Source organism: Lissotriton vulgaris, chromosome 1_1 (genome assembly GCF_964263255.1).
Source record: "Lissotriton vulgaris chromosome 1_1, aLisVul1.2, whole genome shotgun sequence".
In the NCBI taxonomy this organism is placed as follows: Eukaryota; Metazoa; Chordata; class Amphibia; order Caudata; family Salamandridae; genus Lissotriton; species Lissotriton vulgaris.
The window spans coordinates 1,959,733,554-1,959,761,272 of NC_141685.1; the positions used below are offsets into that span (position 1 = coordinate 1,959,733,554).

General features: G+C 44.3%; 1 protein-coding gene across 1 annotated transcript in view; it reads left to right on the plus strand.

Annotated features, from left to right (window-relative positions):
* HSPA14 (heat shock protein family A (Hsp70) member 14) overlaps positions 1 to 27,719 on the plus strand; it is a 216,220-nt gene that overhangs the window by 17,078 nt on the left and 171,423 nt on the right. The window contains exons 3-8 of the mRNA XM_086919700.1: positions 11,014 to 11,094; positions 11,181 to 11,263; positions 17,841 to 17,889; positions 18,014 to 18,119; positions 18,218 to 18,308; positions 21,778 to 21,882. Coding sequence (XP_086775826.1) covers positions 11,014 to 11,094; positions 11,181 to 11,263; positions 17,841 to 17,889; positions 18,014 to 18,119; positions 18,218 to 18,308; positions 21,778 to 21,882 — 515 coding nt within the window. The remainder of the gene's footprint in view (positions 1 to 11,013; positions 11,095 to 11,180; positions 11,264 to 17,840; positions 17,890 to 18,013; positions 18,120 to 18,217; positions 18,309 to 21,777; positions 21,883 to 27,719) is intronic.

Sequence of the window (27,719 nt, forward strand, 5' to 3'; positions counted from 1 at the left end):
ATTGTGAGGTCAGCTCGCAGGGTTGCGGAGGGGGCTATTGTAAGCTTAGTTCCGTGTGGGATGTTCCTGGTTGCACGTATGTTGAGGAGGTGCGCAAATGTTTTTCGCCAGTAGGGGGTCCTTTGGGAGTAGAAGATTAGGTCATTGATGAGTGTGCCCTTATCCGTGCTATAGCGTAGGTCGGAAATCAATGTCTCCGGGTGACTTTTCAGGGTTGAGTGCTTGAAGGTTTTTGCAGCGGCTTTGGAGAGTTTGGGGGGGTAAGCCAAGGTAAGAGGGATTTCGCCGGTAGCACTTAGGCTAAGCCCAGCCATGCTGGCTAGGGTGGGTACTGGGTCAGCGACACAAGTCAGTTAGAAGTTGCGCCGCTGTCTGGTCGTAGGATCGGGACCGCGCGTGCTAGCGCTGATCGGAGGAGACCGTGTGCAAGGGTGGGTCGGCAGTAGCGAGCTGAAAGACTAGTGCAGTCGCGAGGCCTCGGACCTGGGTGATGACAGGGCAAGTAAGCGTCGGAGCTCACCTGGAGTGCAGGGGGTGCTGGGGTCCTGATCACGGCAGCACAGCAGGGACACAAGGGGGATGGGTTTGTGAGGCTTGGGGGTCGGTTAATGACCTCAGCAGTTTACTGGGCATGAAAAAGCTTTAAGATACTGTGGTGGTTTCAGAGGCTAGTGGAGTGGGGTGGTCACGATGGAATAGAATGCCCCATTTAAGGTCAGGCGATGGTAAGCAGTTGCAGTGTCCTCGTAGAGCCGCCATCTTAGGGTCAGGCAGCCATCGGCCTGTATTCATATGAGCCCTAAAATGTCACAGTCACCCTGTATTCATAAAGTCATAAGATTTCACCGTTACCAGTAGTCTTGTTCACCCACCTCTGGTCCAGAACGAGTGCACAATGATTACGGGAAGCTGGAATCCTCGTAATAGCGTGGCGCCGCCATTTTGGGTCCAGTTAGTGTTAGGGCTAAAAGTGCTGAGGGCGATGTTCCCATTTAGCCATCTCTTGTCCTGGATAGGCGAGCGCCTATCTCAATAAGGGAGCGCTGGCAGGGGGGAGGCCTACCGGAGACCTTTCAATTGGGGGTCGGCTTTCACGCGCTGGTCCAGCGTTCTATCTGTTTCCAAGGCCCCAGTTTCAGGCAGCGAGAGCTACAGCGAGATGCCGTCAGGAGAGCTGAAGGGCGCCTGGTGACATCGGCCACAGTCCTACCAGCGTGATCCAGGCGTGAAGGAGCCGGACGATCCGCTGTGCTGGGGGCTGCAGAGCCCGAGTTCTGGGCAGTGAGAGACAGTCAGGAGAGCAGGGGGGCACCTGGTGGCATCAGCCCGAGTCCTACCAGCGTGATCCAGGTAGGAGAGGAGCCGGACTATCAGCATGGTGGGGGGGGGTCGTCTCTGGTCTGTAGCTACTCGTCTGCGGTCCAGCTGGGCCGTAGAGGAGATCCTGTGATCCAGGCAGCACCCAGGACTCTCAGAGGCAGCAGTACGTCAGCTGGGTGCTATCCAGCGGTAGATCCCACACCGCTCGCCAGCGGGCTCAGCTCTAGGCAGTACACGTCGGATGTAGGTTCCCCTGCAGTGGCCCCAACGTGAAGGGTGAATGCGATGCAATGTCCGTCGATCACAAGGTGACACAGCCGTGGCTCAGGGCTGTGCGAAGGGAGGGCCGTCCGGCAGCAGAATCCTCTCCAGAGAAACCCTGCGAGGGACGAGAAGGCAGAGGGCCACGGTCTTGGGGTCGCCGATCCAGCGGGGCCCAATCTCTCAGAGAGCGTCGTGGCGGCCGAGTCGTGGTTCGATGAATCCTGGGCCAGCGATTCTGCAGGTAAGCGGCTTCAAAATCTCTGTATCGTCTGGGCGAATGTGGATTTAATTAAATATCTGCCAGATGATGTCGGATGGCTGGTTATCGAAGGGATATCTACCGATAGCGTAATCCCCAACCAGGAGCTCCTCCTGAGAGCTCCTACTCGTCGACCATTTTGAGCCAGTTCACTTATGTGGTGAAATCTGTCTCCAGCCTGACTATTCAGTGTCCTGATGTCTCCCTCTCTACTCAATTGAATTCCTTTTCTGCATTCAGCGAGAAGGCCAGGCCCACCAGCAGGCATTCTCTGGATTGTCACAGTTAAAAGTGGTAGGGCCCTGAGGTGATTCTGCAATGATAGTCTACGTACAAGACCCGCCTGCGACTGGTGAATCAGTGATGGTATAACTTTACACAGTCTAGCCACCAAAATCTGTGCCAATGTTTTTTGTTTCCTTACTGATCAAATATTTCAGTCTGTAACCAGAAAGTTCCATGGGATCGTTCTCCTCCTTTCTTAAAGAAGGAGGGTGTTGGTGGCTTTATCAGAGATTATTCAGAAAGGGGGTGGTGATGAACAGAGTGTCTGAATTAAGCAGACCACTCTTACCCAGTCCAAAGATCAGGGCTTGATCCATCACCGTTATTTATCTCACTGCCCCATCCCAGCTCAGAACCTGGCTATATGCAAATTAGTCTGTCCCTGGCCCAGTGCATCATGGGAACAGGGCAGACCAAACTACCAAGCCAATTCTTCACCAGAAAGGAGACAAGCTACCGGGGACCGGTTTCTGGCATTTCAGCCTCTTCGGCCCGGCTTGCTTGAATCCTGATGGAGCAGTGAGAAAGGGACTCATGTCTGAGTATACCCTGCCACACTTATAGTGGCCAAAAACGATTCAGAAAGGGGGTGGTGATGAACAGAGTGTCTGAATTAAGCAGACCACTCTTACCCAGTCCAAAGATCAGGGCTTGATCCATCACCGTTATTTATCTCACTGCCCCATCCCAGCTCAGAACCTGGCTATATGCAAATTAGTCTGTCCCTGGCCCAGTGCATCATGGGAACAGGGCAGACCAAACTACCAAGCCAATTCTTCACCAGAAAGGAGACAAGCTACCGGGGACCGGTTTCTGGCATTTCAGCCTCTTCGGCCCGGCTTGCTTGAATCCTGATGGAGCAGTGAGAAAGGGACTCATGTCTGAGTATACCCTGCTACACTTATAGTGGCCAAAAACGATTCAGAAAGGGGGTGGTGATGAACAGAGTGTCTGAATTAAGCAGACCACTCTTACCCAGTCCAAAGATCAGGGCTTGATCCATCACTGTTTTTTAGCTCACTGCACCATCCCAGCTCAGAACTTGGCTATATGCAAATTAGTCTGACCCTGGCCCAGTGCATCATGGGAACAGGGCAGACCAAACTACCAAGCCAATTCTTATACTGGGAAGGAAACAAGCTTCCGGGGACCGGTTTCTGGCATTTCAGCCGTCTTCGGCCAGGCTTGCTTGATTCCCATTGGTGCAATGAGCAAGGGACTCACATCTGAGTATACCCTTCCACGCTTATGGTGGACAATAATGATTCAGAAAAGGGGGTGGTGATGAACAGAGTGTCTGAATTAAGCAGACCACTCTTACCCAGTCCAAAGATCAGGGCTTGATCCATCACTGTTTTTTAGCTCACTGCACCATCCCAGCTCAGAACTTGGCTATATGCAAATTAGTCTGACCCTGGCCCAGTGCATCATGGGAACAGGGCAGACCAAACTACCAAGCCAATTCTTATACTGGGAAGGAAACAAGCTTCCTGGGACCGGTTTCTGGCATTTCAGCCGTCTTCGGCCCGGCTTGCTTGAATCCTGATGGTGCAATGAGCAAGGGACTCACATCTGAGTATACCCTTCCACGCTTATGGTGGACAAAAATTATTCAGAAAAGGGGGTGGTGATGAACAGAGGGTCTGAATTAAGCAGACCACTCTTACCCTGATCTCTTGACTGGGTGAGAGTATTCTGCTTAATTCAGAGACTCTGTCCCTCACCACCCCTTGTTGTAAATATTTTTGTCCACCCTAAGCGTGGAAGGGTATACTCAGATGTGAGTCCCTTGCTCATTGCACCATCAGGATTCAAGCAAGCCGGGCCGAAGACGGCTGAAATGCCAGAAACCGGTCCCCGGTAGCTTGTTTCCTTCCCAGTGTAAGAATTGGCTTTTGTAGTTTGGTTTGCCCTGTTCCCATCATGCACTGGGACAGGAACAGACTAATTTGCATACAGCCAGGTTCTGAAACTGGGATGGTGCAGTGAGCTAAAAAACGGTGTTGGATCTAGCCCTGATCTCTTGACTGGGTGAGAGTATTCTGCTTAATTCAGAGACTCTGTCCCTCACCACCCCTTGTTGTAAATATTTTTGTCCACCCTAAGCGTGGAAGGGTATACTCAGATGTGAGTCCCTTGCTCATTGCACCATCAGGATTCAAGCAAGCCGGGCCGAAGACGGCTGAAATGCCAGAAACCGGTCCCCGGTAGCTTGTTTCCTTCCCAGTGTAAGAATTGGCTTTTGTAGTTTGGTTTGCCCTGTTCCCATCATGCACTGGGACAGGAACAGACTAATTTGCATACAGCCAGGTTCTGAAACTGGGATGGTGCAGTGAGCTAAAAAACGGTGTTGGATCTAGCCCTGATCTCTTGACTGGGTGAGAGTATTCTGCTTAATTCAGAGACTCTGTCCCTCACCACCCCTTGTTGTAAATATTTTTGTCCACCCTAAGCGTGGAAGGGTATACTCAGATGTGAGTCCCTTGCTCATTGCACCATCAGGATTCAAGCAAGCCGGGCCGAAGACGGCTGAAATGCCAGAAACCGGTCCCCGGTAGCTTGTTTCCTTCCCAGTGTAAGAATTGGCTTTTGTAGTTTGGTTTGCCCTGTTCCCATCATGCACTGGGACAGGAACAGACTAATTTGCATACAGCCAGGTTCTGAAACTGGGATGGTGCAGTGAGCTAAAAAACGGTGTTGGATCTAGCCCTGATCTCTTGACTGGGTGAGAGTATTCTGCTTAATTCAGAGACTCTGTCCCTCACCACCCCTTGTTGTAAATATTTTTATCAGAGATTAGGCACAGGGAGCCATTGGTCTAACTTTTGTTGAAAAAGCGGTACAGTATGGGTGTCAAAAAGATTTGCCAGCTCTGTGGAATACTCCTTAAAAGCTATCTTCACCAGGTGCAATAGCATCAGTTATGAGGGATCGAAAAATCCACTCACATTGTCTAGCAAAATTTATTCAGGACGAGCTATGTTTAGGAACTACTTTCCTGGCGAGTTGAACATCCTCTAACTTCAGGGAAGACAAACTGACTTTTGACTTCTGTCTCTGAAAGAAGAGCAAATGCGACAACATAACAAGATATAAACGCATCTTACTTGCTCACAAAGTGAAAGAGCAATAAAAATGGCATTAAATCTTGTTATCTTGTCACATTTGCTGGATCTCAGAGACAGGTCAAAAGTCAGCTTCTCTTATTACATTTATTTTTCTTTCTGTGACTTAAGTTAGGGGATTTTGTAAAGTAAACCTTGTGACAATTGAACTGTGGATAGCATGTTAAATGAAAGGCTGAAAGATGTTGGGCTGTTCTCTAACACAGCATATGAAATAGCTAAGTGAACTTTTCAAATATTTTAAAATATTCACTAGTTATGAAGATCCATTTTTGTAATTCTGTAGTGAAAAAATTTTTTTTATAGGATCAAAACAAATTATACCTCTTTATCTAGTGATGTGCAAATTTTTAATATTTTTACTGAAACCCAATTTCCAAACATTGTTATGCGCTATTATCAGTAAAACAACATTTTAGTGGTAACGATTTGTGGCCATTTCAATGGAAAATATGCTACCTGTAAATGACAATGCACTACTACATCATGCTTTGGTAATTTATTTATGAAAAGTGAGTTTTTAAACATGATTTGGGATTTATACCTGCGCCTGCCCAGATGACAATGCTATGAGTGAACTAAGAGGTAAGACACGAATCCGGTGTACCCTATATATGGGCTCGATTCTTGTTATATTTGTATATTTGAAGGTGCTCTCCTATTTGATAATAAAGAAAAAAGCGGCTCCAAAAGACAAAATATTTGCCTAGGATCACACAATTTAAGACCAGTTCAGGGGTCATATACATTACAGTTAGATCGAGTAGATTATTAAAGTTACTAGTCCTGCAGGTGTAGTAACGTTTTCATGATTTTTCGAGCCCTGATTATCTTTTCTTCGGTAATTGTTATGTTATGTTAGGTAGATATTATAAAGCGCACATTCACCATCGGTCGCTTAGCGCTGAATTACAGATTTATCAGAAGGTCATAGGTACGGTCAGTTAGATCTTGTATACTTGTTTGAAACACCAGGTCTTCAGACTTTTCCAAAACTAAATAGTATCTGCCACTTGGCGGATTGTCATCAGCAGGAGATTTCAACTAGTTGGAGCTTTAACCAAAAAGCTTTGGCCTCCTGATTTGGTTTTTCCCTATGAAACAGTTAATGAGTCGATGTGTGTAGATCTTAGGTTACATAGGGGAACATATTTTTTGATTTTATCTGAAATTAATTTCAGAGCTAAGTTGCTTACGCTCCAATACAGTGTAACGGAGTTTGAATTGTTTCCATTGATTAACTGCCAGAACACATTTTTTAACCGAAGGGTGGCATGTGTATGCCTTAGGACACCTAAAACAACTCTAGCGGCTTCATTCTGTGTCACCTAAAATTTGTGCAAAACAGTCTGGTAAACTGGCATCAATTATATTTGCATAATACAGCTAGGTAAAATGAATGCTCTAAAAATCATCTTACGAGCTTCAAAGGTCATGAAAGGAGTTATTTCTCTCAAAATTTTAGAGGTAAATGAGCATTTTGATACCACAGACTTCACTTGGATCTGCATTGAAAGATTTTCATCTATCATTACTTCCGTGCTGTTGGCCACTATTTGAGGGGGATGAAGGTGGGCCTTAATCTCTAGGCCAGAGGTCTTCAAACTTTTGTAGGTTGAACCCCCCCAGCTGAATTTTTTTAGATGTTGGGCCCCTCCACCACCTGACAGAAATTTGTGGAATTGACCGCCACAAGCACATTCCGTACAGGGGTGAGTGAGGTGACCATATGAATTTGGGTGTGCATGTTAGTGCAGAGTGGGACGAATTAATGTATGGGTAGTGGTGGGCTTATTGGACTGAGATTGCAGATGGAGCAGTGAGGGGGACAGGTGAGTGAAGTGTCACGAGTGCAGGAGTAGTGTGCTCTTGTGACTGCGGGGTGAGGTACAGGGTGAACAGCGCAAGTGCATTGTGAGTGCAGAGTGATCACTGTGAGTGGAGGGTAAGTGGGTGAATGATGTGAGTGCATGGTGTTCAGTGTGAGGGTGGGGTGAGCAGGTGAATGGTGTGAGTGCATGGTGATCAGTGTGAGCGCACTGTGATCGCTGTGAGTGCAGATTGATCTCTCTGAGTGGAGGGCAAGTGGGTGAATGGTATGAGTGCATCGGGATCAGTGTGAGTGCTGGGTGAGGGTGAAAGTGAAGGGTGAGAATGAGGAGTGAGTGGTGTGAATGCAGGGTGCATTCCCAGACACTTGAAGTAACTCAGCAGGTTATTGACGGCAGCATAGGGTTTCAAATGTGTTAAACCATTGCTAATATGGCAGTAACCAGGGATCAGGGTGGAGGAAATAAATTATGTGCTGATCCCTCAACAAACATCCAGTGTTATGAATAGGGTTGCCAGCTGATTATATTTCAGCACTTGTCTGTGCAGACTTTGAACAGCAAATATGAATAGAAAGAACTGTTAATTGTTTTCTAGAGCTGCATGAATGATCCATGACTGATAATAAAAGGGAACAAAGACAGAAAAGTCACATTACAAATGAATACATACTTGGTATTCATAACCATATTTAGCAATTTGCAGGCTGTTTAACCCCTTCCAGGCTATTGACGGAACCGTTCCGTCACGGCTCGCGGGTGAGCTGTGCTTATGACGGAACGGTTCCGTCACGGCCCGGCCGCCGCGGCGCTGATTTTGCGCCTGCCCGGCGCGTTTAATTGAGCGGGCGGGGCCGTGACGGAACCGTTCCGTCATGAGCACAGCTCACCCGCGAGCCGTGACGGAACGGTTCTGTCACCAGCGGAGCTCACCCGCGTGACCCCCCCACCCCCGAACCCCCCCCCCCCCCCCCCCGCGACCGTTAGCGCTGCGGCGGAATAGCCGCCGCAGCGAAAGAGTTAAACAGCACATGGCTGGCTTGCATTTTGCACGCCAGCCTGTGCAATTTTAAAAGAAACTTTCAGGGACGTTTTAAGGATTTTAGGGCCTGTGGGCAAAATTTATTTTTCGGGGTCCCTGTTCGGACCAGCTTTGATTTTATGATCCAGTCTCATCTCTTTCATGCCTTCTTTCGTCAAATACTAAATGTGTGTACATTGGATATTCATGGATAGTGATGTGTGTTTTCAGTATGTAACACAACAGCAGTTCATTAATATTACTGCAAATAATCTGTCACACCCTTCCATTTCTCATATGTGAGGTCATGTATTGATCTAAAATAAACTTTTTAGATGGATGTTGCATGATACATAAACATTTTGTCTGCAAAATGTCTGTAATAGACTCTTGCACATTAAAAGTGAATGATAGAAACACGCTATTTACTACATACAGCAGTAGTCACCTAAACAAGTGTGGGCAACAGCATGGATGGATGTATTTATTTATTTGTTTGTTTGTTGTCACAATTTAAGAAATGATTGCTCTGCCTCTTATTTCCTAGTTCTGGCAGTTATTTTGGGATTTTGATATCCAGGAATGCACTTTTAACCGAAACTACCAATTTGCAAATATTTGACGTTCTCTTCCATCCAATACAGGTGTTCACATTCCTTTTCGAATGTACATCTTGACTTTTGGGGATATGTACGTTTTTTTCAATTTATCTTACGTGAGCTTAGCTCCCAGTGGTGTAGCAGCTGCATTGGTAGCATTGGTCTCTGAACCTGTGTTAAATCTGCTGGTTACTGCACCTCAATTCTACCTTTTGTTAGCTACCCAGATAATTTATTTATTTTTTATTTATTTCATGCGATTTTATATAGCGCAAACTTTACCCGAAGGTGCCAGAGCGCTTTACATAAGAACCAGTTGCAAAACATAAGGATTTAGGATTACATGCGTTACGTAAAAGATACAAACAGAAAAAATTGCCAATGTACAAGATGTAAAGTCACACAAGGAAGAGAAAGAAACAGAAAGAAAAATTGCAATGTACAAGTAGTAAAGTCACTCAAGGAAGAGATACAAATGGATATACTCTAAGAGTCACATGGGTCCATGGAGCACTTGCTTTGCCTCTGTTATCTAATTCTCCCAAGAGGGGGTTAATTTAGAGCTGAAATGCTTCAGGTGCAGTGGGAGGCGAGGGGTCTCCTCTGCTAAAACCGAAAGCGTGTCTGTTTGTTTGCTTTCAGTTTTAGAAGAGGAGACTCCTTGCTTCCCACTGCAGCTGAAGCTGTCTACTCCGTGAATTAACCCCCTCCTGGGAGAATTACCTAGACAAAAGCACGGGCTGGTAGTGCCCCGTCGATTTTCCCTCCCTCCAAGCATACCAGAGTTCTCCAGGAAGAGTTGCGATGGACGCAGGGAACAAAGGGTTTAGAGAGGAGTGGCACCCCCCCTGGGATTGTGTCGCGCCCCCACAGTTTGAAGAACTCTGCTCTAGGCCAATAGTGTAAATTCCAAGCCATAGATTCGTTAAGTAAGGCTACTTTCATCTTGTATCTGTTTAATTTTAACTGGTTTAGTTCCATCCTACGTGCAGTACATCTCATGGTGTTCTGAAAGTGTGTCTGAGCCAAATGAGTGCCATCCAGATGAAATACTAGCTGGGAATCACCAGCATATCTATCTGTCTGGCCACTTTGGTGCACACTTCAAGATTATGTGCACGTTGGGCCAGAAAGGCATCTAGTCACACATGGCTGGCATGAGCACTACTTAGTGTGCTCATACAGATCAAAGTAGGCAGTATCATTAGCTTCTTATATTATTGACAATATAATATAATTTATCCAATTGACAAAGCAGGTCCAAACACTCTGTGAATGTGGCCAAGACCTGGAATGGTCTTCCTGCTGCCCTCCGCTTGGAACCCTGCCTCCAGAAGTTTCGGAAATCTCTAAAGACATTCCTTTTTCCAAGAGGAGGTTGAGTCCGCTGTTTGAGGTCATGGAAGCTTATGGTGTGTACTAGCGCTGGGACGCTCTTGGGCAGCCATGCGCTTAAGAAATCTATTTTCATTTCATTTCATTCATTTCATTTCATTTCAAGTACTTCAAAGCCAGCCTGGCAGTGTTGGAATCATTGATCCTAAAGAGAGTAGAGGAGCCAGTTGTTTTATTGTTTGATTAGAAGGCTTTTCAGATCTTAGTAGCATTACCAGAGAAAATATGTTTCATTGTTCAATGTCTTTTTTCCAAATTTTGGATGGGTAAGGCATAAGGAAGCCTTAGCTCCAAGGTCATTGCTTCCTCCTATTAAGGTCATGTTGTTGGCCGGGTAACTTCAGGTGTTCCTATGTTGTGCCTTGCAGGTAATGCATGCAGCCTTGTATCTGTTGCGAGCTTCAAGAGAAAGCTTTTAGGACGATTTAAGTGATGCCAACAATGAATGGAGTGATCTAATTGAAAGTTATTGTTTCTGGAAATGAGTTGCTTGCTTTTTGTCAGTTAATTTACAAATTGTTACTGTTGAATTTATATTCGACTTTCGTTGCCAGTATGGAGTTCCAATTCTCTAAACAGACCTGCAGCAGGACTGCACTGAAAGTGAAATACATTGCATTTGTTACTCCGTAGAGTATGCAGTGGCTGAGCCTGTTTAGCAGACCCCCAACCACAGTAGAAATCCAAAGTAAAGGTCCTAAAAGCAGATTATTGTATTTTTATAGTGGTATACCAAGTTTTTATTGCCTCCTCCATGACAAACATTTTGAAAACTGTTCATATCACTGGAACAATCATAACTGAATGGCTGTCTGTTGTATTTGTGCAGACAGAACTCTGTGAAGTACAGCATATCATTTTTGATCACCTTGTGACGTTCATACACTTTTTCTTCTTATTTCTTGTGGATTGCCAGGATGGCCGTGCTGACGTGGTTGCCAACGATGCAGGTGACCGAGTCACCCCAGCTGTTGTTGCATATTCCGAAAATGAAGTGGTAATATTCTTTTCTTACTTTCGTATTATTAGATGTTATTGAAAGTTTTATTTTTTCAAGCAGGTTAATGATATTTTTTCTTGCAGATTGTTGGTTTGGCAGCTAAGCAAAACCGAGTAAGAAATGCGTCAAATACCATAGTAAAAGTCAAGCAGATTTTAGGCCGAAGGTAAATACCTTATGCTCTATTGTTAAGTTTTTTTTCCTTTTGTTAGCAGCGAAACCTACAAATTTAAGCGAGAGCAGAAACTCTTGTGAGTTCAACCCTCTGCTCATCCTACCTACTGAGCTGACCGGATCACCTAAAAATTGAGTCACCTGTAGACTCCTGTTACATTCTGTATGCCAAGTATCCTATTTACCATGTATTGTCAATGGTTTCCTTTTTAAAAATGCCAATTCAATATATTTTCTACAATTCGAATCATGTGTACCACAGATTATTTAGAAAGTCGTTTGGTGGTGAAGGAAAGGATGATTTAAACAATAAAGGGCACTGTTGTACTTGGACACATGTTTTGTTGTCTTGCGAAATGCCGTATTTAATCTGTGCAAAGTCAAAAAATTTTTTTTTTGTTGAAAGACATTTTAAAGTAATTTATTTTCCTCATGTTTCTGTTCCTCGGTCTGATGCCAGAACTTTTACAGTACAGTATTTTTCCTAATCCCATCATGAGATGGCTGTCACTCTGAATCCATTGAGACAGTTTCACACTGGCTCTTGTTCCCTATACTTCTTTAAACATGCTATTTCTGTTCCAACTCAAATCTGGCATAGCAGAAACCTTCATGCAATGCAGTTCCTTTAAACATGTTCTTCATTGTCTGTTTAATCTGGATGTGCCTTCAGGATTGATCTCTAGCCTTTCAGGAGGCTTTTCAACCCCCTGACACACTCAGTGCACTACATGGTACTGCACCAGTGCACAGATTTATTTTACTTGTTTAGATCTCCTACAATTCCACTGACGACTCCAAACACTTTCCTCTAGATTTCTACTCACGCCCAATGTCTTTACAGCCCTCATTAATTGATTATTAATTCACTCATCTCTCTTATGGTAGCCATTGGCCCAATATCTTTTCATAGGTGCATTTTCACACCTTGTTCTATCCCTAGAATTTCAGATCACTCTTTATATTGTTTCTGTTCTAATGATCTCATTCTGTAGGAAACGAGCACAGATAAGCTGTTTGTTGTAACCTTTCTGGACCTCTAGGTTCCTCAGTTACCATAAGAGATGTGTGTGCTCTTCATCTTTCTTCTGGATATCAATAGACCAGAATAAGCTATCACTGACTCTAAACTCTAAGGTTTCCCTTCCCTTAATTTGCGCTCCTCTGCTCCTTGGAGTGCTTATTTGATGTATGGGAAGTGCATCTATTTGCGTGGCCACTCCCATTTTTTGTGGACTGATGAGGCTGTTGTTTTGATTATGTGCACTGGGGCACTTATTTGACCCCTAAAACATGTTGAATTGACTGATAACTAATTAGCATGGTTGTATGTTGGAACAGCAATTGGCTAAAAAATGAAAGCCTTTGCAACGATAGTCTCAACAATGCCTGCTTTTACAATGAAGGTTTTTACCACAGATATGCCTTTAGCATGGATGCCTTTACCACGAAAATGTAATTATTTGGCAGGTAAGTATAAACCCTTTATTATTATACATATGTATACAAGTGTAATGGGTTTATACTTGCCTGTAAAATACTTACATAATAATAATAATACATGTTTTATAGAGCGTCTAGCTACTCCTGTCACAAGTGTACCAGCGCTGAGCAGTCAGAAACAAGCTGAGGAGACAAACGGGAGAGGGGGGGCCTAAAAAAGCCACGTCTTGAGGTTTTTGCGAAACTGCAGTTCAGATGGGGATTGCCTCAGCTGCAGCGGAAGGGAATTCCAGAGTTTAGGAGCAAGAAAGCAAAAAGATCTACCACCAGCACACGCTTTCTTGATTCTGGGCACTTGCAAAAGTAGTGCCTTCGAGGACCTGAGGCACCTTCTAGGAGAGTATCGAGCGAGAGTGTAGATACGGATGCATAGTCTTTCTATGGACCCTATAACAGCAGCAAAGGGCCTTAAAAGAAAAGCGCTTATCCTCCAGGAGCCTGTGCAGTTTCTGAAGTGCCCTACTCATAGATGCTTGCTTGAGGAGTTTAAGCTGCAGAGGGGCCACTGAGTTCTACATTCACTGGAGTCTCTTGTTCCTAGCCTGAGAGGCTCCCAGGTATAAGTCGTTGCAATAGTCCACGAGAGAGACCACTAAAGCCTGGATCACAGTTTTCTGGGCCGAGAATGGTATTAGATGGTTAAAACCTTTGAGAGATGTTATAATGCAAAACACTCGCTTGCTAAGACTGTGATTTGACTCTCAAAAGTGAGTTTATCGTCAAACCAAACACCCAAGTTTTTAACCTTCGTGTTAGGTTGACGAAAGTGACCCAGGGATTCTGGCCATCAGGCTGAAGACCAGTTTGAGGGCTGCTTGCCAAGGATCATCACATCCGTCTTATCTGTGTTTAATTTCAGGCAGTTAAGGACCATCCAGGGGGATACCTCAGATAAGCAGGCTCTCAAAGCCACGGCAGCAGCAGCTGAGTTATGGGACAAGGTGACAATCAGCTGTGTGTCATCGGCGTAGGATATTATTTCAAAGCCATGTCGTTCAATGATGTCTGACAGGGGGTGGATGCACAAATTAAAATTTGGAGGAGCGCTGTCGAACTCCCTGAGGCAAAGGAATCACCTTGGAGCAGAAAGGCTTATGGAGGGCCTGGAATGTGTGGTTTTCCAGGAAAGATGGCAATTACTTAAGGGCTTTGTGGCCGACACGTAACTCCATAACCGCTGCACAAGACGGCCATGGGACACTGTGTCAAAAGCCACATTTGGGTCCAGTAGCCGTAAAGCTGCATTGTCAACTGCCTGGCGCATGGACTCTGAGGCTAACAGAAGGACCAATTTGGTGCTCTAACTGGGGCGGAAACCAGATTGTGTACTATGTAGAAGATCCATTTCCTCATTGAAACCGGACACTTGCAGGATGATATATTTTTCAGCTATTTTAGATAAGAAGGGGAGTCGGGAGATGGCCCTATAATTCTCTGGCTTAGCAGGATCAAGATAGGACTTTTTTTAGCAGAAGAACAACAGAGGCATGTTTCCAGTTAAGAGGTACCTGGGCTGCTCGAAGGAACTGTTAAGTAATTCCTTGAATGCAGGAAGAAGTTCCATAGTACCCGGCTCCAAGATACTAGGGGTGGCCAAGTCAAAAGAAGAACCCAACTTGATAGAACATATGCACCCCTTTAGCTCAGCCTCTTCAATAGGTTTGAACTGGAGCAGGAGGTTGCCTTCATAAGGAGGTTAATCCAATTGTCACAGCAGTGAGCATTTCTAGCAGCCTCTGGAAAGGAGGAATAAATGGTGGGGACTTTGTTTGAGGAAAAACTCTGCCAGTATGTTGCAGCTCTCCTTAGATGCTGACGTTACTGCCGACACTCGATCCAGCGATGTTAGTGCTTTAACAATAGAGAAGATATCACAGGAGGAGTTTTGGGTCATCTCAATTTGCGTAGAATTCACAGCCCACCTGCCTGATGCGACTGTGATAGATTTTTTGGGCAGAACGATTCGCCTCCTTGCTGGTCAAAAGACCTACGCCATATGCGCTCACAGCCCTTACAGCTTCTTTTAGAGTGTGGCCAGCTCCTCATTGAACCAATCAGCTGTAGAATTAGTTCTGCAAGCCTTTTTTTCCACGACAGGTGTGATGGAATCCAGTGCTTTCAAGGTCCAGTTGTCAACCTGGTTATTTGCTGTGGTGGCACAGCTGTCAAGTATAGGTCGGCTTGCAGCTAGTGTTGCAGTAAGAATCGGTGAGGTAACCTTAGCCATCTCCAAGTTTTCAGCTTCACTCCAGAAGGAGCTTTGGAAGAGATATTCTGAGAAATCCAAAAGGGAATAGCCCTATGATCAGACTAGACCAGTCTGTAAGATTAGAATAAATAGGATCCAGCACATGTCCGCACATGTGATTGGGCTCATAGACCAGCTGGAGCAGTTGAAGACTAGCTAAGTCTCCAACCAGAGCTGAAGCTAAAGGGCACATCAAATCATCAAAATGGAGATTATTGTCCTCAACCACAGTGAAGTTAGAATAGTGTAGGATTAGTGGGGGCGGAATATATGCTAGAGAAGGTATAAAACTGGCAGCCGGTCCTGGTAGCCGATAGATCAAAATCCCTGAAAAGTTGAAATTATTAGAGCAAAACAGGGGGGAAAGTGCTGCCTCCCAGCCAGCTATGGCTATTGTGGTGAAGCTACACTTCATAGATTGTTTGTACACAACAGCAATACCCCTCCCCCCTACCACCCCCCCCCACCTCCCCACCACGCTTCAGTTGCCTATCCAACCTTACTAACCCATATCTAGATGGAACTGCTGCCAAAATGTTAGACTCGCAGTTTTCTGCGAGCCGTGTCTCCGTTAGGAAGATAGCATTAGGCTCAAGATCAGATATAAAAGCAAATGTTTTAGGTCGGTGCTTCACTAAGGAGTGACAGTTTAAGGAGAAGAATGACGCTTTGGGTAAAGTCTGGGGAGTAATTACTGACTGCCGGTCAGTGCTTACCTTGAGGGCTGCTAGGAGAGTCCTGAGAACTCAAAGCTGCAACTCTCACACGCCCGGCTCCTGCTATCCAGGTCCAGCGTCTGATGGCAGGCACTTTGGCAGGGATGTGGAATTCCTATAGCTCGACGCCCAGGACATATTGTTTGGGGTCAAGTGCAACAAGTTTTCATGTGTATTTTGTCCTTGGGACAAGTAGGCCCAATCTCATACAACACAAACCAGTTTACAGTACCATATTATGGATCAGGGAAAGGCATTGCCTGCAGTTGAGGTTATATTTGTGTCCATGTGTTAATGTTTTTCAAATTTGTATTTATGGTTCGTTAATGCAAAGCCTTTATTATTAGGGTGAGCCCTCTAAATAAATGTAAGCTCAGACTGCACTACTGACAGTGCTTCCTGTATAAAAATGTGTTAACATGTTTTCAATGTTTAGCAATACGAGGCTATGTATAATTCCCCCAGAATGCTCTCTGATTAGATGCAAATATTTGCAGAAGTTTGAAAGCAAGATTGACGATTCTTTGCTTTCAAAATAAAAAGTTCACAAAAAAATACAAAAACATTTTGCTAAACTACTGAAAAATTGTAGATATCATTTATCTGCAGCATTGTATTTTAAAATGTGATGATGTTTAATAGTATTTCCACAACATATTCATAATGGAAAATCAATGTAACCAGTTGTAATAAAATTATGGGAAACAACAATAAACAACCATTGGTAAAGCCACTAGATCTGAAATTGTTGGTCAGCCTTATGGAGTTATCAATGCGTGACTTGTTTTGGTATGGTTTTTGTAAAGCCTTATTGGTGTGGTAGCTGCCGGACCCTCAACATTATAACACACATTGGCAAAAGCACAACAAAATAGGTCTAAAAAAGCACACATTGCCTCTGTAGTTCCTGCCACTGACAAAACAACTGTGTGCCGGTATTGTCTTTGTGAAAGGACAGAATGGTGTCATTCACAGTAAAGCTAGCTGTTCGAGAAAGAGAGAAAAGGACAGAATTTTAATAAACACAAAAGGTCATTAATAATAATTAGGGGCCCAATTATTAAATAATGTCTCAAAAGTGCACCCATATCCTTGCATTAAGTGCAGATATACTGCTTTCATTAATTCACAAGTCTTTACAGAAGTAAGCCAAGAAATAGTGCTCCTAGAAAATATTTTTTGAACTGCATTTTAACATGAACAAATATGCAGGAATAGATTTGATCATGCGAAAATCTGAGTGTTTGCAAGTTCACTGTCCATCCAACCACTTTTTTCCCCAACCCTGGATGAAGTTTCATGTCTGCCATTGTCAGGAGTAAATTTCCAACCTTTCTCAGTATGGGAAAAGATTTAAGAAGAGTTGGTGCAAACCCTTAAAATATGCAAGTTAGAAAATTTGCACAGGCTCGAAAGGGCATTCCAACCCTGTAACTGTTGCTTACCATTACCTTAAGCCCCAGTATGTAGGTCCGTGGAAACATGGCAACTTAAGTGAATTGCTAGTATTCAAACCCTACTATGGAAGGAGCCCAGGCATAATTAGATGGGCTATTTCAGAACTCTTATAGAATTAGATTGCTGCCATACTTTGTCACTGCATTACATGGCACAAAAGGGACAGGTGAATTTTGTTACAGGACAAGTATGTTTATGAAGCAACCTACCCCATAGACAAGTAGATATTTTATTAAATTCCACACTCCTGTTTGGGGCGAGGCTGTTAACATCCCCAGAGCTGCTGGAGATTAAAGGTCTCCTAGGACTAAAAAAAGTTGTGAATAGAGATAGTTTGGGATGTTTATGTAGTTTTGGCAATGTCTGGGGGTGCATTCTACAGTTAGGTATCCCATGATTGCAAAGCCCCCCCACCTTCATTTTGTGTAGTGTATTCTTCCTATATGGAGATGCTGTTTGTTGTGCAAAGGAGGTCCTTATACCTCATTTCAGAGTTACTCGGCTGCCTTTCTCATATTTGTAATCCTATGAGTACATCAGTCAGTGTGCTTTGTAACAGGGCTTTTTGTGTGAATGGATAAAATGGAAGTCTACTTTCACGCCTTGTTATTAACTATATTCTTTTGTGCTTTGTTGTGTTTTAGGTATGATGATCCTGAAGCTCAGAAGCACATTTCAGACAGTAAATGTCCGGTAATAATGTTATGCATTTAACTTCTATTTTTTGTTTTGTTTTGTGGATTCAATTGATTATATCACATTGTGGTTGCAAGCACTGCATTTCTTTTTTGTTTTGACTCATTCTCTTTGTGTGTAGGTAATTGAAAAGGATGGCAAGCCCAAATATGAAATAGACACTGGGGAATCTACAAAGCTAGTTCGCCCAGAAGATGTAGCAAGCCTAGTCTTTAAGAAAATGAAAGGTAATTTCTTGGGCATTGAAATGATTAGAGTTTCAATATTCAGAAGGTAATATGAAACCTGTTTACATATTTTTTTTAATTATCTACTTTGAATATAGAAACCGCTCAGTCTGCATTAGGATCAGATGTAAAAGATGTGGTGATCACTGTTCCCTTTGATTTCGGAGAGAGCCAGAAAAAGGCACTTGGGTAAGGTCACCATTTTATATTGAAAATGAAATATGCATAAGTTGTGGTGTTTAAGAAATTCTATAATATGCTACCAAACTGATGATAGGTAGGAAATGTAACTTGCGCGTTATGCCCCCTTCGATTTCTGAAACGTTATCATGGGGATATAATTGATTTAGTTGAAGAACTGTTGAATATTATATTTATTATTGACTAGTCTACTTATGTAGCTTTAACATGTCTTTAAGCCTCGATAAAGCAGTTTAACCTTCGTACACATCTGAAAAGTGATTTGGTTGCACTGTTTAAACTCGTTGATAAAAGAGATTTGAATTTTAGAATTTCATAAAGACTGAAAGGAGAATGATACTTGATATTGATTTGACTGTTCATTTTAAATATATATTTTGACACTTCTTATGAATTTGATTTTTTATACTAAAAACATGTTAGTTGTGTTCAAATGTGAATAAAGGTTTTATTTTTCTTCCTGGTTCACATCAGTTTCCTATCCGTGTTCTACCGCATTTAGATTGTAGGTGGTCAGTTGACTCCTATGGGGAATGAAGGATGGGCTTAAGTGGGATTTGTGATTTGGTCATTAACCTGCTTCATTGGTATGTTTGGCGAGCACCTGCTAGTTGGGGTCAGGTGGTAGCCTTTGTTAGAGCTTCAGTTTCTCCTTCGGTTGCTGGTAGATTTCACTGTTAAGTTTTGTGGAGAGGAGTGATGAGCTCGATACTTCCCTCTGTGTCTTAAATACAATGAAAAAAAAAATCTTCTTCCTAATGTGTTCTATTTTTGCTAATTTGCTGCATTTACCACAACCAGCGTTTTAGCTTTGTCTCATACAGTCTACTGGTTTTCACTGCATATTTACAATTCATTCAGTCATTAACCAGGTGTAAAAGATTGCATGCTTTTCAGAAGTTCTACTCAAGGAAACGTCCCTTTCCCAACAGCCTGCTTCTTCATGCGAGCTTTCTGTCTTAGCTAAGTTTGCATAGATGTGATATACATCAACTCCCAGGGTTAAAGAATTGCCAACTTTGGCTGAAGACAAATATTTTGCAGCTTCTTTTGTTACAAAGTAGCTGATCAGTCACAAGTGTGTTACATCTGAAATTAAAATATAGCTGCAGATAAATGTGAGATCAGTAAAAGTCATTTTTGGTATAACTTAAGTCCTTATGTCACACATATTGTATTGTGTATATATCTATTAGCGCAGCTTGGTAACCGGTGGTCCGTCAGTGCGTCTGCTTCAGAGTATTGTGTGACCTCAGGACTTAAGTTATACCAAGAAAAAGCCTGTGAATGGAAACACGTTTTTACACTGTGGAGCCCTGAAGAAGTCCCTTAGGGACGAAACGCGTCGGCTACTGGATTTGATTTGATCGACTTATCTTGATAAGAGAGAAAGTCCAATAAGGAACGTTTTGTAAAAGAAATAACCGTGAATTGGAAGTTCTTTGATGTGCACACACAGAGTGTCTTTACTTTGATTTCCGTATACTATATTGTTGTGCGGAACCTTTTTGTATTTTATGCTTGTTTGGAAGTTTTTTCAATTTTAGGAGTAGAGAGGGGTGTACTCCTTGGTTTCCTGCAACATTATCTCTTTCCCATACATGGTGTGGACTGCTTATTGCCCCAACCCTCAGGTCGCTATTAGAAATTCAGACTTTAGAGGATTACCCGCCCTCTCCTCGCTTCACTTATGCTTTGTATAGTGAGTAGGTAGTCCTTGGAGAAGTTATGCAACATTTGTCATGTTTCTGCCTTATGTGGGTATATCTTGTAATGGTACTCCTGTCTGGTCAGAAGTTGTTGTACCAATTCCTTTTGTAGAATGTCATAATTCTTCCTTGTAATCTAATGGTAGTCTTCTGATGACACATGCAAACGCACCCTATTATGCATCTTGAAATGCCTCTCGTTAAAAGTCTTTGGCCGAGATTAGTGTCCAAAAACAATGAATAGTTGATCTAGTTTGTAAATATATTTTTTCCTGTCTGATGATATTGTAAAGCGCTCTTTGCATTCAGGGTACTTATAGATTTCTCCCCCTGCGATGCAGCCTTCTCAAGGGAAATTGTTAACGGAAACAGAATGCTTCAAATTAATTTCCATGGCAAAATTTGTCATAATAGACGATTTTTTTTGTTCTTCCCTTCATTAATTTCTCAGTTACAGTAGATTTCTATGAAGCTGTGGCACTTGAAAAGGCACAAACAAACTCACATGTTGTTGGGTAACTTGCTCACAGTGTGGCTTGAAATGCAGTGGGATTGGGCAGCATAGAGAACACTTAGGGATCTATAGACTTGCCAGAGGAGAGAGCCACATCCACTGGAACACAGCGAGAGGTGTAGATTGAAACGCAGTGAGGCCTATATATTGGATAGGGGCAAGCATACACTGAACCATGGGGACATAGTGGAACAAAGGGATTTGTGCATTAGAGCGGGAAATGAGTACACTGGAACCGGGAACACACTGTCAGTAGAGAGGTGAAGTGGCCACAAGTGCTTGGAACCACTAAAACACTATTCTTAGTCAAACAAGGCCAGGAGACTAGATACTAGGATAGGAAGGCCAGTACTGTGGGACACATACTGTTTCAGTGGACATTCCTACACTTAGACTGGAACACAGGGGCACACTGGTAGAGCAATTAACACTGAGGCAAGCATATTGCCTCTTCGAAATGGGACACAGTCACAAAGGGAGAGAATACACTGACAGTGTTGTGGGATGTACTCACACAAAGATAGAGAACAAAATATGGTGAACACTGGGTCAGGGGGACATTAACGTGCTTCACCTGGAGCACAAATCTAACCGGTGTGGTGGTGGGTTGCAAGACCCTTTATTCCTACTTTATTGCCCTCATCTTCCTCACCACCAAGCGAAAAGACTCAAAACTAATAGACCTGTGTTTACCAAGGCGCACCAAAGTGTGCAGAGGCCGTTCAAAGGACAAATTATTTACTGTCGAAAAGCTACATGAATAAATGCTAAAATGCTTTGATATATCTACCATAGGCACTAGTTTGTATGGCTCGTGTATCAGTTGCTGCATTTATCATGTGGAGCTAAATACAGACATCCCTTCGCATTTCGGCACCCTAAATATTGTGTTTGATTTACATTAAAGCCTGCGCCTCATCAAGCTAGCTCACCTACGCATTTGGAAACTGGTATATATCCTCACCACCAAGAGGTTAGACAAAGGACAAGATATTAACTTGTGAACTTGGTAGTGCACTGCTCTCAAAACTCTAAATGTATTTCTCTAACACATTGCAGTGCTGCACGATACAAAAAGGTTTACAATCTGTGTATGCTTTGCATAAGGATGACATGATTTGTGTAGGGCTAATTCATGGGAGAGGAGGGCTGCTTCTCAGCTATGGTGGTCCAGAGGTCATTATGTATATAAACGCAGTTTAATAAGTCACTTTAAAAAAAACTCTTTTTGCAGAGAATCAGCTGGTACGGCTGGATTCAATGTGCTGAGATTAATCCACGAGCCATCAGCAGCTCTCATGGCATATGGAATTGGCCAAGAGTCACCCATTGGAAAAAGGTAAACAGAATATTGCAGAAAATGTTGTATGCAGATACTCTGTTACAGATATAATGTTAATGGCATGTTTCTGCTTATTTGTTTAATTTAAAATCCATGAGCAATACATTTGTATATTTGCTGGTGTATTAATAGTTTGGAATAGTAATTATTTAAACATAATGTTATGTCAGCTTGCTAAAATTCACATATCTGTACAATGCTAATACAAATCACGAATCTACACGTTTTATTTTAACAGCAGTAGATGATATTGTTTATTTTTCTGAGATCTTGAGCATATTACGGAAGTGTCTCCACGATGCAACAGGTATTTGTGCTCCAAGGCACTTCCAAACTACAGAAGACCCTTTCTGTAAAGCTGATCTTGCAGATGCACAGTTTGAGTCTACATGATGTGAGGGGGTGATCCTTCATTTGCCTGGGCGTATGGCCCCACACAAATGATGAAATGCCTTTGTCCAAGTGCCATATTACAGACAAGTTATATAAAACAACAAGGGCACCCGAATGAGTCAGCACGGGACCTCGGGGAACATATTTAGAAAAGCAACAATGGTCCCAAGCACGAAAGAATGAGTGAACAAAATAAATATAGACACAATAGCACTATATTGAGTAGTGACTTGTCCAGCCAGACAGAGGTCCAATTTTTACTTTAGAAAAGAATATTCTAATTGAATACCTTCAACATTTCCATAGAGGGGGGGCACAAGCCTGTACCCAAATATATACAAGTTAACATAAAGGAGAAAAGGGTTAGAAAATAGACCAAAGTGATTAGGCAAAAGCTGATATTTCCTGTGAATACTTCAATACCAGGAATTTCATTAAAAACCATTACTTGCCAACCTAGGCAGTTAGTACAATTCACAGTATATGGTATTTTATACAGTCAACGGCGTTTCGATCCCTTTTACAGGGTCATAGGGATCATCATCAGGACAAAGTGTTGCCTAATTTTAACAAGCCATGAATGCCGGGGCTGGCCACAGAGGATCGGGGCCGGCTAGCGGTATCCTGGGTGGAACTCGAGGTGTATGGAGTTCCTTGGGATTAGTAGGGCGGGAAGCAATCTCCCGCAGAACGGCAGGTACTGCAGATAGTAGTGCCAGCGGATCGCTCAGTCGCATAGGGGTAAGCCTTAAAGTTAAGGTCGGATAACTTCCCTCGCCGTTACCCAGGGTGTGATGGCGTACTGCATACCAATGGTGCCACAAGCCAGACCACATGTGTCCCTACTCCAGAAGTGTCTTGCGAGGTAATGGTCACAAGTGGCATTACACGCCATTCGACCTTTACTTTGATTCACACATATGCTTACACATACACACACATTCACTCACTCGCTCTCACATAAACTTACTCTCACCCTCAACCACGCATACAACATGCATTTAAAAGCATTTTTTATTTACCTTAGCACCGGATAGGGTCATATTCCAGCTAATTGTATACCAATGTTCATTACATTCATAGTAAATAATAACATTCCCCATTTGTGTAATAAAAAATTGACATAGAACCAGGAGAGTGGAGCCCGAACCAAGGTCCATTAGGACAAGCTGCCCCTGTGTTCCAGGCACTGATCTTGCCAGGGTCGCGAAGGCCGTATCAGGGAGCACAAGGTGCATGCCAGGGTCGTAGCTGAGAACCCTAAATGACATACATGTGATGGAGGAGTTACAGCACATCTCGTGACTTGAAACATCTTCAAAGTAAAACAAGTTGTAATGTCTGAGCCCAGCACTAGATGGCAGGAGTATCCAGAGCATGTGAATCGTCCGCCCTACACGCTACGAACAGATGCCTACAAGGTAAGTTGCATTTTTCTTTCTGAAGGGGTGGAGAGCAAGGTGTTTTTGGTGAAGCCACTCAGCATCATTGCCTGTGAAAACAGTGACAAAATTGTGTTAAGCCCAGCACCGTTCGGATAATTGAAAACCTGGAACTAGATTAGTTTAATATGTGACTGGAGGTCACCTTTGACTGAGGTACATGGAACACATTTTTTAAGAAGCAGTCATGATCAGTTTTGGGAAATAAGTTTAAACAATTCCATTGTGTCTAGGCAATTGTGTTTGGAAGTGACTCTATTATTCCCGTGGGATAGGACTTCGTGTCTTGCCCCGTTTTCCATGTATCGCTTATAGACAGAGTTTCTTCTTTGGGGTCTCATTGTTTGGTGCTTTTGTCATTTTATTCTATTTACATTTAAGACTATATAGCGATCACTCCCAGATGGATTTCCTGCAGTAATATCAGCATACTGGTTACATTCAGATTTATGTTGAATTACTAGGCAAACCTTGTGGTTCTAGCAGTTTTCTGTGCCAAAGCGGCCGATTTAGCTGAAGCCTAATCCAGAACAAGCATTTACAATACAATGGTCTCGTCTTTGTTAAAGTTAGAGCTATTGGCATTGCGAATGCTATTTTTTTCATTTTTTTTTAAAACCGATAAATATATGGTATTGTAATTTACAATGGCAATCGGTAAGCATTATAGTAGAGAGTATTAGCAGTGATTAATTGTTAGTAGAGAGTGACTAGTTGGCGCTTTCCTTCCCATTGGTTGACCTTCCTTTCCTTCTCCTTTGCTTCCTGTGGAGAGGGTTTTTCAGTTAACTTCCAGAGTCCCGCATCGGTGTTCGGACAGAATACGGCAGAAATGGGGATGCAGATGAGTATCTTGAGGGGGGATTCGTCATTCTACTGCCTTGCCTGATGGGATTTGGACCCTTGCTGCTGGTGTAGTGAACTTGCGCTGTGAAGCCCGTGTGCTTTCAGCTGGAAAAACGCTGCTCCTCGCCGGACCTGCTCCGCGGGTCCCGCTTCGTGGTCCTTGACTTTTGGGTGCAGGAGTCAGAAAGGATCGCTGTGGGCGTAAGTGTTGCAGGGCTGCGAGCGTGTTGGCAACTGGACTCCGGTTCCCAGGAGTCCCTGCTGTTACTGACCTGCCCGAGTCACCTGGGCAGCTCTCCCTGTTTGGACACGCCCCCATCAGCCTGTTCAAATTCACCGGACCTGCTAACCTCGTGGGATTCGTCATTCTACTGCCTTGCCTGATGGGATTTGGACCCTTGCTGCTGGTGTAGTGAACTTGCGCTGTGAAGCCCGTGTGCTTACAGCTGGAAAAACGCTGCTCCTCGCCGGACCCGCTCCGCGGGTCCCGCTTCGTGGTCCTTGACTTTTGGGTGCAGGAGTCAGAAAGGATCGCTGTGGGCGTAAGTGTTGCAGCGCTGCGAGCGTGTTGGCAACTGGACTCCGGTTCCCAGGAGTCCCTGCTGTTGCTGACCTGCCCGAGTCACCTGGGCAGCTCTCCCTGTTTGGACACGCCCCCTTTCACCCCTCCTCCCATAAATTGTGTTTGTCATCCCCGCTGCGCGGGAGCGTCCCGGGAGAAGCCCGGGACAAGGGTGGGACCGTCTAAGGCCGTCATAGGCCGGAGTAGGCTGGGCTGGGCCTACCCTCTTGCGTTAGAAACCTGAGTTCTGGTCTTATCATCTGATATAGCTCTCCATACACTACCATCCCACTTAAGTAGAAATGCCTTCTCCGGCAAGGGAGGGTACCCCCATGAAGCAGGGAGGGGTTAAAAACAGGACCCTAGATAACTACTTTCCCCGGGCCGTGGGAGATGGGGATAAGGAGAGCACCTTAATCCGGCTCAGGGCAGAGCGGAGACGCTCTATAGATAACTTGAAACACAGGCCCCTTGGTGAACATTCTACCTCACTCAGTGAAGAGCCGACCTCTATAGACGATGTCCCCCTCCTGCTGAGGGATTGCACCAATACCCCACTAGTCCCATCTACGAGTTTAACCCCAGCCATCAGTCCGAGCCCAAGCAGGGTGACCATTGACTTAATTTCCCAACCCCCCCAGCCCCCAAAGCTAGGAAAGCCAAACCCAAGCCAGCTGCTGCACAAGGAGCATATGGGCCCCCCCAAACAAACGTAGGAGGAAGTCGAGGGGTGCTCAGGGTAAAAATAAATCAAAAATTTCTCACTCTGAGTTTGGGAGGACATCAAAACTCCCCCCTCCAACTGAGAGATCAGTGGATGAAGTACACCCCAAACCCTCTGTACAGGCTGCCATTGCTCCCGCTCTGATAAAAGACACAGGAAATAATATTGCTAATGTCCCCCTTTCTGTTGTCCCGCTAGGTAACCTGGAATTTCTGCTTAGGTCGTTATTATTACCAATCAGCGAGAGCATCAAAAAGGTGGAGATCAGACTTACTATCCTGGAGGCTACATTAAGCAGCATGAAAACCCCGGCTGGGCTCCAGTGAAGATCTCCGGAGCTCATTCCCACTCCTATGGTTCCTCAGCAGCCCCCAAATAGTGCAGTGAGCTCAGCCCCCCCACAGGCTGCGAATGCCGAGGACCCTCCACAACCCTCAAGGATTAACTCTGCACCAACCAAGTCACTTAATTTCAATAGGTCCACTCGTCCCGTAGACCCTGTCCCTCTAGCACAACCTGCAGACAGTGCTGCTCCAACACCTTTAATGAAGCCTCCCCCCAGGCCACGTAGGCCTAATCTACCCCCAGAGGCAAATGATTACACGGTAGTCATGGTGGGCGTCCCCCCACTTGACGCGGGGGAAGCTGAGGACTTTTGCTTCTTAAAAAGCAGGGTAATCAAGTGGCTAAACGTGAACAGACCCCTCCCGGTACATCTAAACAATGAAATCATAATGGTTAGAAGGGTGCCCTGGGTGGGGAGAACACACAAATCCATAATAGGGGATTGTATATTGGTGAGCTTCAGGGATGCTGGAACTGTCTCTCACATATGTCAAAGAAAGAATAGATCACGGGAATCAACTATTCAAACCCTTCATGTGTCTTTCTTCTTTCCCCCTATCCCTGCCCCTGTACACCCGTCTCAAACCTATGACAACTGGACGAGGGTTGGTCGGAGGGGAAGACATCACGAATTTAACCCCAGGCCACTATATAGCCGCCCAGAGCCACCCATTTACACTTTCCACCGGTTCGATTGTCTGAACGGCCTTGAGGGGGTTGATTGACAAACGGATACTGTCCCTTTAGGAGATGGGAAAAAAGGGGCTTTAACAGAGGAGTTGGAGCAGCAAAGTCCCTTGGCACAGCAAACTTCATCTAGCTGGGTCGGGAAGTCTGTGTTAGATGGGTCCAGGGTTATAGATATTGAAAGTATAGGAGGGAGACATGGGCTGGACGTAAAAGGGTCAGAGATTGAGATACAAATGGGGCCTCATGGGGGAACAGAGCAGAGTTGTGAGGATCTGAGAATGATCTCTTGGAACATAGCAGGTTTGGCAGCCAAATTTAACAACAAAGAGTGGCTTGATTACATCAGAAAATTCCATGTAATCAGCCTGCAGGAGACATGGGCCCCGGAGAACAATTTTCACTTGCAGGGGTATAAGTGTTTCTTTGTCAAGTGGAGAAGTGTGGCTCAGGGGTTAGAGGCGGCAGACCCGGAAGCTGAGATCGGCCCTGGACCAGGGTTCAATTCCCCGCCTCGGCGGGTCTTGGGCTCAAAAAATTCCACGGACTCGATAATTCTCGCTCCGGTGCCTTCTCAACTCACGGGTTCACACTCTGCGACTCTGGGCAATAGCTTGCTTAATCTCCACAATGGCCCCTCGCGGCGGGATGCCTGGCTTTCACCTTGTGGATACCCTGCCGGGTTAATCTCACAGGGGAATACCAGGACGGGTTCCCTAAGCAAGCGCCGGGAAACCCTTTGTGGGTAGCTGTGCGCTATATAAGCTCAAATACATTTACAAATACATTTACACGCGCAAAAATCTAGTTCATGGAGAGCCATGGGAGGACTATC